Source organism: Castanea sativa, chromosome 11 (genome assembly GCF_040712315.1).
Source record: "Castanea sativa cultivar Marrone di Chiusa Pesio chromosome 11, ASM4071231v1".
Taxonomy (NCBI): domain Eukaryota; kingdom Viridiplantae; phylum Streptophyta; class Magnoliopsida; order Fagales; family Fagaceae; genus Castanea; species Castanea sativa.
In genome coordinates this window covers 63151861-63166599 of record NC_134023.1, presented here as the reverse complement: position 1 = coordinate 63166599, position 14739 = coordinate 63151861, and the positions used below count along the sequence as shown (strand labels likewise).

The window sequence follows — 14739 nt, the reverse complement described above, 5'->3', positions numbered from 1 at the left end:
GTTATTGGTTCTAATTTAAATCCACTATTTAAATTTCTTTTTTGCCCACCCAAAAGAACCAATAATAACCAGTCGATTAAAATTTGTTACGAAAGTGTTATGAAAATATTGTGAACAAAAAGAAAAGAAAAGAAAAATATCAATAATTGTCAAAATTTAGGGAGTGCCAAAACGGACCTATTCTATGAACATAAGAAATATTGTTTTAAGAAAAGATGATGAGAATTGGATAGACATATGTGTACTGCTGTTAAACTGATTTTTATTTACTCAGTTTGAGATGAAGAATCTTGATATGTTGGGATGATGAGCATAGTATAGACACATATGTTGGCTTTTACATTGCTTTTATTATGCTTAAGCATTGCTGAAGACGGCATATTTGAAATGCTGGAGCTATTTTAAAGTATTAAGTTTGTTTTCGTAGATACTACTGAATTTTCACTTGTTACTTACAAAAGCTTCTGTTCGGACTACTATGATTGTTTTTTGTTGTGTACATGAGCTACCCTAAATGGATTCCAGATCAGAGTTGGTGGATCTTATAGGAAGTTTAACTTTATTTGAGAGGTTAGACTAACTTAAGCCTTAATTTGATTCACTCTTTCTGATATTATTTTGCCTATTATGTTTTGTGCATTAATCTCAAGTTAATGATCTGGTTTTATGTACCAGACTTAATGTCAAGTATCTTGAGGGCAGTGGCTGTATGTGGTATAATCTTTGTGTGAGTGAAAATGTAGGTACTTCAGAGACTATTAGGATGTGTACCTTAGTTGATCAAGTTGTCGTTGTAGTAAATTCTTCATGAAGCGAACTTGCCATGTTGTTTAATAATACGGTTTTCTTAATCCCTTATAATAGTTTGGAAGAGTAAGCCCCCTTCAGCTTGGTTGGGCTCATAATGGCTCCCTGATTGGGCTGGCCTAGGTCCCATATCCAACACAATTTATAACATTCGATATTGTAATGCACTATCCTACGCTTGAAAATGTGCTTCATATGCACATGGATGTGAATGCTCATTTTCTAGTAATTCGAATACCTTGCCTAATGGTACCTCTTATCGGATGATAGTTTTTCTTCCTTCTTCAATGTAGTGGACACAAACAGTTGTCTGTAAAATAAAGTACCGAATACATAGAATCACACAAAATCACCCCCAACACATCTCATCTTGTACTTCATCAATGTGTTAAGTTTTTACAAAATGATACAGTAACATCTAAAAATAGATGTCCACTGTACAAAATGCAAATCATTTTTACCCTCTTATTTTATTCGCCTCTCTCTCTCTCTCTCTCTCTCTCACTCATCCAATTACATCGACAAAAATATTTTGGGCTAGCAATGGAGGATAGAAGACTCTGCACCATGCAAGGCTAAGGACTTCCAACGGCAATACGCATTGTGGAGGGTGTGGGTTTGCAAATTGATTGGGCTGTGGCTGATGGGTTTTGTGGAAGGTTGTTGGGTCAAGAGTCGTGGGGTCGATGGGTTATGGGTGGTGGCACTGGCAATATGCATGGGTTGCTGGGTTTTGCGGCATAGTAGCCATGGTTTCTGGGTTTTGTGGCACAGTAATAGTGGTTGCAGGGTATTGGTGGGTCGTGGGGTTGATGGGTCACAAGTGGTCGCACTGGCCATTGGCATGGGTTGTTGAGTTTTTTTTGGGCGGTTGTTGGGCTTTGTGGTGCGGGAGCAGTGGCTGTTGGGTTTTGTGTGAAAGTTGCTAGGTAGTTGTGAAGTGGATTTTGGGTTGCTGGGTTTTTATGGGGGGTGGTTGCTGTTGGGTTTGGTGATTTTATTTTTAATTTTATTATTTTTTATTTAATAGATAGAACTTGATGACTTGCTGCTGGGTTTCGGAATTGGGAAGGATAAAAAGATATTATTTTAATTAGCTGTATTACAAAATAAGAAAATGAGATGTAAGATGTGTTTAAAAAGTGGGTAGTTAAAATAAATAAAGTAGTTTTTGGTAATGTAAAATACATAAGTTTATTTATTTTTGCATGCTGTGGGTTACAATTCACACTTATAAATTGGTATTAAACACAGAAAAAAAAACCTCATACAACCCAAACCTCAATACACTTAGGGGAGTAGAGTAGAATTACAATGCATTACAGTGAGCTACTCATTTGATGATGAGGTGAAATAGCATCCCATTGTTTAACTATTCAAACTAGATTAAAATACAGACTATGTTCTGTTCTCCACTCCAACTTGACAATAAAATCATCTGAAGCCATGTCTGTCCAAAATCTGCATTGAGCACTCTAAGTTGAAGCTGAGATCCTTTTCCTTCCAACTGGATTTTGTAGGACCTGGAGATCTTTGCCAGAAATCACTAGCCTTGCCAATCCTACCACCACTTGGCACTTCAGTAGTAGTAGAGGATTTGAGTTTATTCTTATATATGGTGAATATCTTTCAGAGCATGTATTGAAATTCCTAGGCCTTATTTTTGGCGAGCTGAGGAGCTCATTGATCTTGCTTTTGCCTTTGCTGATTCAGTTGCATTCATGTAAGTTGGAAAGGATTATGATTTCCCAATGAGCATTGCCTCCTATGATGAATTGATCCTCTGGGAACAAATGTTCGAGAATCCAATCCTTCCAACTTACTCGGTAACATTTCTTAGCTAAAGTTGCCTCTTTTCATAGTCATCTCTTTGTCTTGGGTTTGAAGTCAAAGCCAAGTCCAAATCTTCAAGTTCTCTTCTTAGGGTAATTTGTGTATCTACCCATTGGTCCAACCAGTGCCTCCATCATCCATTTACTATGGTTCAATCCGTATCAGCTGACTTCTATAAATATTTTCAGTTGAAAACATCATTAGTTGAACCAAAAAAATTTGAGAAATATATAATCAAAAGATCATAAAGCAAAAGGAACTTACCAGATGGATAAACCACTATTCCTTTATCCGTTCTCTCTTAAGCATGGCCTCTTTCCCACTCAAAAAATGCATCAGCCTCTTTCTTTGAAAATACACTGTCACCCCAACTTCTTTGTTTGTTTGTGTCTATCTGAAAGTCATAACATTTTGCCACCCATAACTTAAAATAAGTTAAATACTATTAAGTAATATAGTTAATTAGACAGGCCGAAGACTAATGTTCTTGAAAGAGAGACATGAGAAACAGATTTTTTATGGGAGTTGTGTTGTTCAAAATAGAATAAGCCAGTTCTTGCTGCATTACATACCCTTGTCATCTTGTCTTTCCAATTCTGCGATTATTCACTTCCAACATAATTCCAAGTGCCTTCCACCATTCCAAATATTCTTGTGCAGCCTTGTGACTGAATAATTACAATGGACTGCAAGAGCTTTAGGGTAGTTATTGATAGTCAGAGTGAGGGTTGCCAGTGAACTCAACAACCTCAGCAGCAACTTGAGCAGTTGTAACAGCCACTTCATCAGCAGAGCAGAAGTGGAGGCAAGTCATTTTATCTTTGCTGGCTTTGAGTTTGTCTCTCTACTAAAGAACTTCTTCACTATGTCGAACCAGCTCTTCTTCTTAGCCATTGGGGAACCAATAAATCACATTGGCCTAAGAAGGTTTTAATTGATTCTGCAACTGTGCTTGTACGGTATCTGGTAGTACATATACGCATCAGTTTAGAAAAAGAAGTTAAAATACCAATAACAATGGCGAGTTTCTCTGCGCTTTCTCTTCTTTGCTTTTTTTCTTGCCACTGCTGGATTTGGATTTGGATTTGTTAGGGTGTTTGTTGGTGGGTTTTTGTCGCCATCGAGCCACCGCTATCGAGTTGAAGCAGATCTCTCACCGTCGCCGGCGACCTGGAACAAACAAGATGGAGAGGGTCGGTGCACTTTGTTTGTGGATTTTTGATTTTGGTGAATCGTCCCACATAAACCTCCTGTGAGGAATATGCATAGAAAATATGTAAATTTAAAAATGAATTTTAAAAGCCAATATATTTATATATTTATTATTGTCAAAAAAGTTAAAGATAAAAAATAAATATGAAAATAATAATGATATAATGGTAATGTGAAAAATGAGATGGCTTAATAAGGGTGCAATGTTTCTTTTAGATAGAATATAAATGAGATTATGGTACCAATTGTAATACTTTTCAATGACTAAGATTGAAAATTAATTTTTATTCTCAACAATTGGATAAAAAAGTTGAAAATTTTTGAAAGGAAATATATATAGCTAAAAAAAAAATGAAGCATACCAATAAGGACAACTTTGTCTACCCTATGTCCTCACCTTAATTTTTTTTTTAAATTATCTTCACCTTAAAAAATATATATATATATATATATATTTGAGATGAGTTCAAATTACACATTTTTGAGATCGTTGATTTCTTTTATATCTAAGGGTGAAAAAGCACACATGGTAATGTCATAATTGTTCTAAAAAAATTAGTGATTTAAATATTAACTTTTCTTATTAAAGGGGAAAAAGACTGCATCAACTCTCCACTTTCTTCCACATCATCATCTTCTTCCTCTCATCCTCTCTCACATCTTTCTTATTGCACTATGTACTCTCAGGCCATCACCATTGATTTCTTAACAATATTGTCTTGAGGTATTCGAAAATTTTAGAAATATATGGCCAAAGTCACAATTGTTTTAGAGAGCGATTGTTGAGGCTAAGTATTTCTAAAACTCTCATGACAAATTTTACTCTAGGTATTGCCAAAACACAAAACTCAATGGATGAAAAAAAAATTCTCTTTTTTTTAGACCATATACTGTGGTTAATTAATGGCAAAACAATACTCCTATACTCCTTCCATAATAAATGAGTTTGCAAAATGGTAGTCATGTTTATTAAAACAAAATAAAGACAACTTGGATTTACAACTTAATCTTGAGCATTTTATGAATGGTGGAGGCCTGAAAGTACATAGTGCAAAGAGAAAGATGAGAGGAAGAAGATGATGATATGGAAGAGAATGGAGAGTTAATGTTGTGGTTTTTTTCTCCCTTTAATAAGAAGAGTTAATGCTTCAATCACTAATTTCTATGAAGTAATAATGGCATTACTATGAGCGTTTTTTTACCCTTAAATCTAATAGTAATCAATGTTTGCCAACAATTTTGGTATTGCCCTTGTTTTAGAAGAAATTCCAGTATTACCTAAAGTTCCAAGAAACTTTCCACTCCTCCAATTGAAACTCTATTTATCTTATTATTTGTTAGGATGCTTTAATTAGGTGAACTATATTATTTAAGTTTCAAGATATTTAAAATTGTAATCCTACCAAAATTTATTACCAAAAATTGCAAGACATATAGTATAAAATTTAATATATATTTTTAATTAATTTAAGAATCTATTATAAATTTTATTTTTATATAATAAAACTTGCACAATTCATATTGTCCCTAAGTCAAATTGCTCTCTCTCTCTCTCTCTCTCTCTCTCTCTCTCTCTCTCTCTGTGTGTATGTGTGTGTGTGTGTGTTAATTGTTAATTTAGAGTTTTGACTATCTCACTTATGATAATTTTAGTAATATTTGTAATTTTTCAACTATAATTTTTAATTAATTTGCACGGGTATATACTAGTGTATTTCAAAAGTGGATCTAAGAAATAGCCATTAATATCTAATTCTTATGATACAATATCTCTCTCTTAACTTAATTTTATTATCATTATTTTTAAGAATCTTATGACTAAATCCTCAAGTGAACATTAGTAGGAAGAATATCTTAAATAAGAAGAGTATTTAAACTTGGTCTTTTCATTAGGAAGAATAGTTTAATGAGAGAACCGGAGACGTGGGTGGTTGATTCTCAATAACAATATAAAAAAAATAAAAAGAGAGACGTGGGGGGTTAGGCAACAATCACTGACTCAACATTATAAAAGTGGTCACTTGCAAAATTGATTGGGTAACAATTTGTGATTTTCTAGTGTTTCCAAACTCATTTTCATTGCAAGAGCTTAGTGAACAGTAATTCACTTGCCATGTATCTAAGTTGCGTTAAAGTGTGTGGTCATAGAATTTTTGTTAATTTTGTGCTAAAAACTTATGAAAGAGAGTTTTTGTGAGACTTTCATTTTTTTTTTCTTAATTTTTTTTAAAGTATGTTACAACTTAATTCAAACCAATAAGTTTGGTTTAGTCCAAGAGTCTTGTAGGTTAACTAGCACCTCTAAATATTTCTTAAATCTCCCCTCCCATTGTAACTTTTGAATTATCCAACCTAAAAAAAATAACCAAAAATTTAGTGGTGTTCATTTTTTTTTTAGGTGTTCTTAATATGCTCACCTACGCTTCAAAACGGGCTTCATATACACATGGTATGCTCCTTTTCGTCTAATTCAAGCACCTTGTCTAATGCTACCTCTTCTGGTGGGCAAAAGGTGTTGTCTTTAGTTTTTGTTTGTGTGTATATGGGCTTAGTAGGTTACACACAATTATCCATAGGTATTGAGCTAGAAAAAAAAAAGCTCTCATAGAACCCAAACCCAAATGAACTTAAAAGAGCTCTTTTACTATCAGTGTCTAATACAAAAAGCCGAGGGACGAGAATTTCATTTTACTTCCTGATAGTTTTTTACCAACGCTATTTATCATTGGATTGCAACATAACAAATTTGGAACTGCAACTCAAGACAGAATTGACATAAGGACCATTTCATCTGCAAAAATCTTTCACCAAAGTCAATTATGGTCGGCTACACTAAATGGTCAAATTGTCTCGACATACTAAGATGTTGAGCGGTGCACGGTGCTCCATGTAGCCCAGACCAAGCAAAATATAGCTAAATAGACTTCTTTCTGGCACACAAAAAATCAAAGAAAAAAAAAAGGCCATGAAACGTGTTTTGTGAAAAAAATGTATTATGTTGAGAAGCAAGATTTGGTATAATGGTGAGAATTTAGCTTAGGCTAAGGCTCCAATATGTGCAAATCTGGTGGAACAGTAAATGAAGGTACTTAAAGGAGGTGATCCAACCGCACCTCCTAGTATGACTACCTTGTTACAACTTTACTCCAATTACTACCCCTGCCTCCAACAATTTCAGTGGTTGTTTTGTTTCCCCAGTCTCTAGTGTCCTAAACGACGAACTTAAAACAGAATCCTGGAGTCATGGTATTGATAAACCTTAATTTTGATCCCAGTTTGCATATAATTTTCCCAATTGTAGTTGTCATAAGAAGAGAGACTAAGTATGTCCCTTTTCTAGAAGATGAGGAAGTGTACAAGACAATCTGTTCCTTACCAGTGGGAAGAAGCTCTCAAGTGGGGTAAGGAGATGTTGAAGGACAAGTGTCTGATAGTTAAGAGTGGGGAAAATTGCTACAGTCGCTACTGTCTAGTGTTTACCACTTGTGGAGGCAAGAGGTATAACTTTATATTTTGAGGTTTGAATCGAATTGAGAAACAGCTGGTGAAGCCAATTATAGCTGAAATTGATCGGAAAGGAGGTGCATACATATGCATTCCCAAGAAGTATTCTGCCAATGATAAAGCTCTTTGTGATGGGCTTGGTATCCATATGAATCCTATGTTTGTATAGATAGTCTTAGTCTATGTGATGAAGTTGTAATAGGTGCTTGAGCGTGTGTAGGTGTTGGTTTTAATTTTGAGCTGTATAAGCAGGGCAAGCAGCTTGCTGCCTATTTTCGTCTTGGTGTTGTGAGCTTCAGTGTACTATCTGGTTTTTCTGTTAATAATATCAGCTTATTCAAATAAATAAATAAAAATGTATGTCAATCAATTGTGCAGCATTACACTGGGCTACTCGTTTAATAATGAAATGAAATAGCATCCCATTGTTTAACTATTCAAACTAAATCAAATTACTGAGTATGTTCTCCGCTCCAACCTGAAACAGTAACCAAGAACTCTTCTTGCACCAAACTTCTGAAATTATCTGAAGCCATGTCAATCCAAAATCTGCAATGAGCACTCTGAGTTACAGCTAAGACCCTTTACCTTCTGACAGATTTTTATAGGACCTAGAAGGCCTTTCGAGTTTGGATATCTTTGCTAGAAATTACTAGTCTTGCCAATCCTACCACCAGTTGGCACTTCAGTAGTAATAGAGGATATGAGAGACAGGTTATTCTTATATGATGAATAGCTTTCAGATTATGTATCGAAATTCCCGGGCCTTATTTTTGGCGAGTTCATTGATCTTGCTTTTGCCTTTGTAGATTCAATTGCATTCATGTAAGTTGTAACAACAGGAGAGCTTAACAAAGAATTATGGTCTCTCAATGAGAATTGCCTTCTATGATGAATAGATCCTCTGGGAACAAATGTTGGAGAATCCAATCCTTCCTACTTACTTTGTCCCTTAACATTTTTTAGATTTAGTTGCTTTCTTCTGTAGTCATATCTTTGTCTTAGAGTTGAAGTGAAAGCCGAGTCCAAATATTCAAGTTCTCTACTTTTGGTAATTTGTGTATCTACCCATTGGACCAACCAGTGCCTCCATCTTCCATTTATTATGTTTTGATCCGTATCTGCTGACTTCTGAAAAAAGTTTCAGTAAAAAAAATCAATAGTTGAACCAAAACTTGAGAAATGTAAAATCATAAGATTATAAAGCAAAAGGATCCTACCAGATGGCCTCTTTCCTACTCATAAACAATGCATCTGCCTCTTCCTTTGACAAAACACTATCATCTCAACTTCTTTGATTGTTTGTGTGTATCTGAAAGTCATAACATTTTGCCATCCATAACTTAAAGGCAAAATAAGTTAAACACTATTAAGTAATGTAGTTAATTAGGCAGGCAGAAGACTAATGTTTTATAAAGTGAGAAATGAGAAACAGATTTTTTATGGGAGTTGTGTTGTTCACATTAGAACGAGTCAGTTCTTGCTGCATCCATACCTTGTTATCTTGTCTTTCCAATTCTGCAATTCTTTACTTTCATCATAGCCCCAAGTACCTTCCACCATTCCAAATCTTCTTGTGCAGGCCTGCGACCACAGTGGACTGCAAGCACGTTAGGGTAGTTATAGGCTTATAGCTTGGCGTCTTACTGCTCTGCCTCTAATAATAGCTTGAGCCCGTAAACCTTTTCCTTGCCTGCAAAACCCCCATAGATGTTCATCAAAACTATGCAATCCTTGAGAACTAAAAAAACAGGTCTAATTTAATTTGTGTGCAGACAAATTCCTGACATATGTTTTCCTTTTAGGCATTACTTTATAATATACAAAGTTTCCAACATTTGTAAATTAGCAGAGAATAAACAGGAGTTAAGGAAGGAGATCTGAAATAAAGAGAGGCTGATTAAACACACATGGTATCCCTGAAAGACAGACTGAATTCTAGTGGAAGCAAATTTATGGATTTTTGTCTGACATTGATGGTTGGACTGAGGGGCTTCACCTTGAAATCTAATGACAGAAAACTCTTCCACTTCATTTTCACATTGATGGCTAGATTCTGGCGTGCTGGTGAACCAGACAACCTCAGTAGCAACTTGAGCTGTTATAATAGATGCATCAGCAGCAGCAGTAAGAGCATGGGCCCCAGCAAGAGCAAGCTTGATCTGCTCTTCCCCTGCCTCACCTAGACTTCTTTCATTCAAGGATAATGGTGCAGTGAGTGAGGCTAACCTTTTGATCTTAAGCCTCCAAAAATACATTTCCTTCTCTTACCCTGATAATGGTTCTAGCAGTGAGGAACAGAATCAAAGATCAAAACTGAACAAAAAGCAAATTATTTTACCTTGGTTGGTTTTGAGTTTGTCTTTCTGATAAAGAATTAAGAAACTCTTCATTATGTTGAACCAACTCGTCTTCTTAGCCATTGGACAGCCAATGAATTACATTGGTGTAAGAAGGTTCTGATTGATTGTGCAACTATTCTGGTAGGGTGATTTATGGGAATTCATACATGCATCAGTTCAGAAAAAGAAGTTAAAAGACTAATACCAATACAGAATACTATCGATTAGAAATGAGGCAGATTAGTCACTGAAATAATTTATAATTGACTTGCAAACTTCTACTCCATGTAAGATTTGAAAACTGGATGCTAAGAAGAATATACAAGGATGAACCTCAAAACCATTTCACACAAGCAATTGTCTGGTTGCTCAAATTTCCATTAAATTAATGTTATGGCAATCCTACATTAGTGCTTCGCTGTAGAATGTGAATGAAATTTAAAACAATTTCTTACTAATCTGCAAAATCCTCTGTTAGCGGTATTCAGCAAATCAAACAAAATTCACCACAACAAGAAATTTATTTCCCTTCAACATGGATACTGTTTTTATGAAATTCAGACAGAAATCCTATTAAATTCAGGTAAAAAAGATGACCAGTCTGCATGCATAAAAGAGGAAGCTGCAGAATTGGCAAGCTGACAAGCATTTGTGAGAAATTGCTTGGGACTTGATCAACCCAGGGTTTAGAAAATCCCTAATGCATGACAACAATGCCTTACTTAACAGCTCTAATCTCCCAGCATGGTGTTTTGCATTCCACAACAAAGGCTGCAAACCTCAGAGCTACTAGTAGGTAGTAGGTACAAGTGCAGCTAACAAACCTTTAATAACTGCATAGGATGAGCCTTCATGATTTGTCCGAGAAGGCACTATGGATTTCTTTTCAGCCAACCAAGAAGTAGCTGAAATTTTGAAAAGAAACTGAGTTAGATAAAACTACAAATCAAAGGCGAAAACACCAGTGCTCAATGTGTACTAATGCTGTCCAAATGATGGTCTAACGAGATAGTAAATTACTGTGTTAACCATAGTGGTAGATCTTAAAGCTGCAATTTTAGGCACAATGTGTACTAATTCTGTTCAAATGATTCTTTATTTAATGGCTGAAAAACACTTTGGATTCCCATATACATCAAGGTCCACAGAGCATGTCTCAAAAGGAGGAGAAAGGTGTAAATATGGAATTTCTGTCCCAGCTAAAGCATCCGGCAGTTGCGACAATAACCAATCATTGTTGTTCTTTATTTCAGTAATAATCCGAGTCCAATCCATAATGGAGGCAGGTACATTCTGAATAGTCCCCAATGAAAACTACAAATGAAACTCCTTTAAAGGATAAAGAATCTTCAACCAAAAATTAGAAAAAAATAATTGATTGAAAATTGATTGCCTCTTAAAACAGGACCTAATTTCTCACACCCATTACCTCGAATATGAATCCCACATCTTATAGATTCCCACAAAACCAAATTTGATGATGACCAATATCATAATGAATTTTCCCATAAACCCACTTTGATGAACAATCCAAAGTGCCACTCACCCAAAACTAAAACTCAAGTTTCTCTATGGTTTCATGATTTCTTTGGAAGAAAAAGGAAAAGGGAACCCACACAAAAAAAAAAACAAAAAACAAAAAACAAAAAAACAAAAACAAAAACAAAAAACAAAAACAAAACAAAAAAAAACCAAACAAACAAACAACTGAAGCTTCAATATAATTTAAAAATTTTCATGCTAAGACATTGATGTAATATAATAGAGGGCTGTAAAACCAGTTTAGTTTAGTACCACAATTTTAGGTCCAAGGCTCTTGGTTAGTAAGCATTTATTATAATTGTGCTTGTATGATTTACTTTGTGGTTTAAAATATGGAACAAATATTTCACATCGCTTAAGAGTGTGTTGCGTATAGTATAAAGGCGTACCACAATTTGGTTCTTCATTTCATCTTTGAATACAAAGCTTGTACCTCAAGAGAAACTCTTTCGTTAGGTACTAACTTCTACAATGATCTGAAATTTGGCCCCCCATTTGATCCTACAATCAACAAACAGTGTCCAATAGTAGACAGAGGTGTACAACCTTTCCTTCAAGCATGACTATAATATCCGCCACTTCCAAATAGCCCAAAGAGTGGCTGCAATAATGACAATAGAATAAGAAAAATCAGTATCCAAAGAGCATCTCTCTGCCCAAATAGAGAGCCAATTAGTAATGGAATTTGATTCAATAAATTCAAATCTAATCTAAACTAAAGGGGCCTTGCATTCTAATGAAGTGGTCAAGATCAACATGAGTTATGGAATAGTCTAGATCATTTATATCATACTAATATTTGGTGGGTACACATATTAAGGAAACAATTATATTAATGGACTTTCTCTAACATTAGATCAATATAATATCGGTCCACTGATGGTGTCCAATCAGTTCTTCGGTGATAGCTATTATTAAGTTTGGCACCTTCAGAAAATTCTAAAATAACGTAAATATGGGGAAAGGTATTCTTTATTTGCTCATTTAAAAAAAAAAATTTCTTTTGACTTCAATGATCACTATGTTTTATATTAAACAGGCAATAGGAACTTGTTTTCTTTCTGTTTCTTTTTTCCCCTAGGTTCAAGAAAGCACTTAAACACATCTTCTTGACAAAATGCTATTGTGATCAATGCAGTATGAAATAGCACAGGTATATATATCTAGACACATTGAACACATATATCTAATTGCTTATTGACTAAAGACCAAATACTTGTAGATGGGAAAAAAAAAAGCAAATTCTGAGATTGTTTATAAGCTTGTCAAGCCAAAATCTCACCAACACCATTACATCCTAGATCTTGACGCGCTGATTACACCATTCATCAGAAGCTGGATCTCCACAAATTAACCACAAATCATTATACTTTGGCTTTTTTATGATTCTGTATGGTTTTGCATCTGGGTGTTCCTACATAAACAAAGTCTTAGCCAATAGCTATGTATACTCAACTGACATTTAAGACTTAAATAAGTTGACAAAGCACCTTCTCATATTGCATCCCAAACATCATCAAAATCTGTGACCATTTGATGTGATTCATCCCATGAAAATTGTCTGTTAAAGAAGATTTTTCATATCAAAGTACTGTTTTCTATAATGACTTTTCAGAAAATCTTCATCATGTAGTAATGAGAATCATTCCTTGAATAACATAAACATATCTATCCATGCTTGATTGTTGAAAGTGTAATCAGTCTTCTTCCCCTTCTTCCTCTAGCATTACATCTATGAGATAACGGTCCATTGGAGGTGTCCAATCTGTTGCCGAACAACCACTGTTTGCATAGCAATGGATATCATCCCCTATTACAGACCAGAGATTTTGTTAATTAATGCAATAAGAAATATGTATTTCAAGGATGATGAGTTCAATGAGACAACTTTTACTTCATTTTTTAAAATTAAATGCTGGGGTAACACTCGTTTTCGCCAAAGTTAGATAGATCAGCATTGTCAACCCGACAACCATGTAGAAATATTTAGAATGATAATTGTATGGGTTCTATGTCATCAGAATTAGGATAGCAATGAAAGAAACGGAAATAATGCACTGAAAGGACACTGATATAGTAGGTTAAGAACACAACAAAGAAAATAAGACAATATATAAGCAGATAATAACTTCCTTAAAATTATTTGGGAAGCTCTTGTAGCTGAAACAAGAAACCTACCAATCCTCAAATCTGGTTCTTCACTGTCAAAATCTGCATTGCATGTCAAAATGCTGTATCTTCCATTACAAACTTCTTCACCATATATAACACATAATTTGTGATAGCTGGGAATGGATTTATTTCTATCTGACCGAGCATCAGGATGCACCTGCATATTTTATACATAAGCCACATAATAAAACTACAAATATTTAAAGGATACAAGAATGAATAAATGGCAAGGCATGATATATGTTTGAAATGACAATCTGCACAAGCATAGTACTGAAAGGGCATCCTGCCATTATGTGCACATTTACTAATCATCATGTTGTGGAACACGACATATAACCTGCAATCAAATCACAACTGATAGCCAAGCCAATAATTTAAATAAATTACAAAGTATATGGGATATTTATGAGGTAATAAAATTTGAAACACGATACAATATCACTTTTAGGCATTTTATCAAATAGCTACCAGCCCAAGCATATAGTGTTCACGTTATTCAAATAAATTACAAACTATTTGAATTAAAATTTCAAAGTGCCAGAAGTTCAATTGTTAAAAGAGGAAAAAATAAATAAATTTAACACACCTCCATGTTTTGAAATTCCAATAGAAAGTTAAGCAATTCAGAAGCTAGTCTCTGCTACAACACTGCAAGAATTAGCCTGGGTTAGGGTTTGAATTATTAAAATTGTATTGTTCATATACAAACATAGAGGATTTTGTTGTATTCTGCTTTTGATGTCAACAATGTAATGATAAATATTATGAAACCAAATGATGTTGTACCTAGAAGGAAGGAGTAACTATTATGAGTAAATATTGCCATTTGTTTTACAATTTTTTTATTGCTGCCCCTCCTCCACCTCATAGACAAGCCTCCCATCAATCTGAACACAAGGGGACGTTGGCTATCTTGAACCACTCTCGCCTGCCTTTCTTGCAGTGTTGTTTCAGCAATGGACAGTCCTTAATATAAAGTTGCAGAAGCGAGGGAGGTAGGCACTTCTCTAGGAGGGATGCAAGTTTAGGGCAATCTCTGATGAACAATTGTTCAAGAGCAGAGAGATTTTGAAAGCCTTTTGAAGATAGGATTACTATATTTGGAATGCTACATAGTTAGCTGGGTAAGAGAGGAAGGAAGCGTCATTGTAAGTTTCCCATCTTGCTCATCTGGAAACGACTGCCAATCTGGTATTCCACCATCAATACGGAGTGATGTAAGAGAGGTTAGTCTGTTTGTGTCTATTTGAAATTCATAACATTTGGCCGCCCATAACTTAAAATAAGTTAAAGACTATTAGGTAATATAGTTATTTAGAAAGGC

At 34.8% G+C, this 14739-nt stretch overlaps 2 protein-coding genes and 2 pseudogenes across 5 annotated transcripts in view; all 4 read right to left on the bottom strand.

The window, feature by feature from the left end:
* Positions 1-2241: 2241 nt before the first annotated feature.
* Positions 2242-3454, bottom strand: LOC142616918 (protein IQ-DOMAIN 11-like; annotated as a pseudogene).
* A 4424-nt stretch (positions 3455-7878) lies between these two features.
* On the bottom strand, positions 7879-8919 carry LOC142616917 (protein IQ-DOMAIN 11-like; annotated as a pseudogene).
* Positions 8193-10902, bottom strand: LOC142615036 (uncharacterized). Its single transcript, XM_075787707.1, has 7 exons — positions 10719-10902; positions 10523-10603; positions 9698-9836; positions 9356-9628; positions 8852-9049; positions 8577-8668; positions 8193-8487 (listed from the first exon to the last, which is right to left on the bottom strand). Exons 4-5 carry the CDS (start codon positions 9612-9614, stop codon positions 9000-9002), a joined length of 309 nt encoding a protein of 102 aa, XP_075643822.1. The 5' UTR covers positions 9615-9628; positions 9698-9836; positions 10523-10603; positions 10719-10902; the 3' UTR covers positions 8193-8487; positions 8577-8668; positions 8852-8999.
* Positions 10903-12946: 2044 nt separating this feature from the next.
* LOC142615028 (putative disease resistance RPP13-like protein 1) overlaps positions 12947-14739 on the bottom strand; it is a 71953-nt gene continuing 70160 nt past the window's right edge. Inside the window, exons 11-13 of one of the 4 annotated variants that reach the window (XM_075787695.1) lie at positions 14002-14063; positions 13419-13769; positions 12947-13050 (exon numbers count right to left, since the gene is read on the bottom strand). The gene's annotated coding sequence lies outside the window, so the exon portion shown is untranslated. The remainder of the gene's footprint in view (positions 13051-13418; positions 13770-14001; positions 14064-14739) is intronic. The other 3 variants (XM_075787694.1, XM_075787693.1, XM_075787696.1) reach the window with 3 other exon arrangements.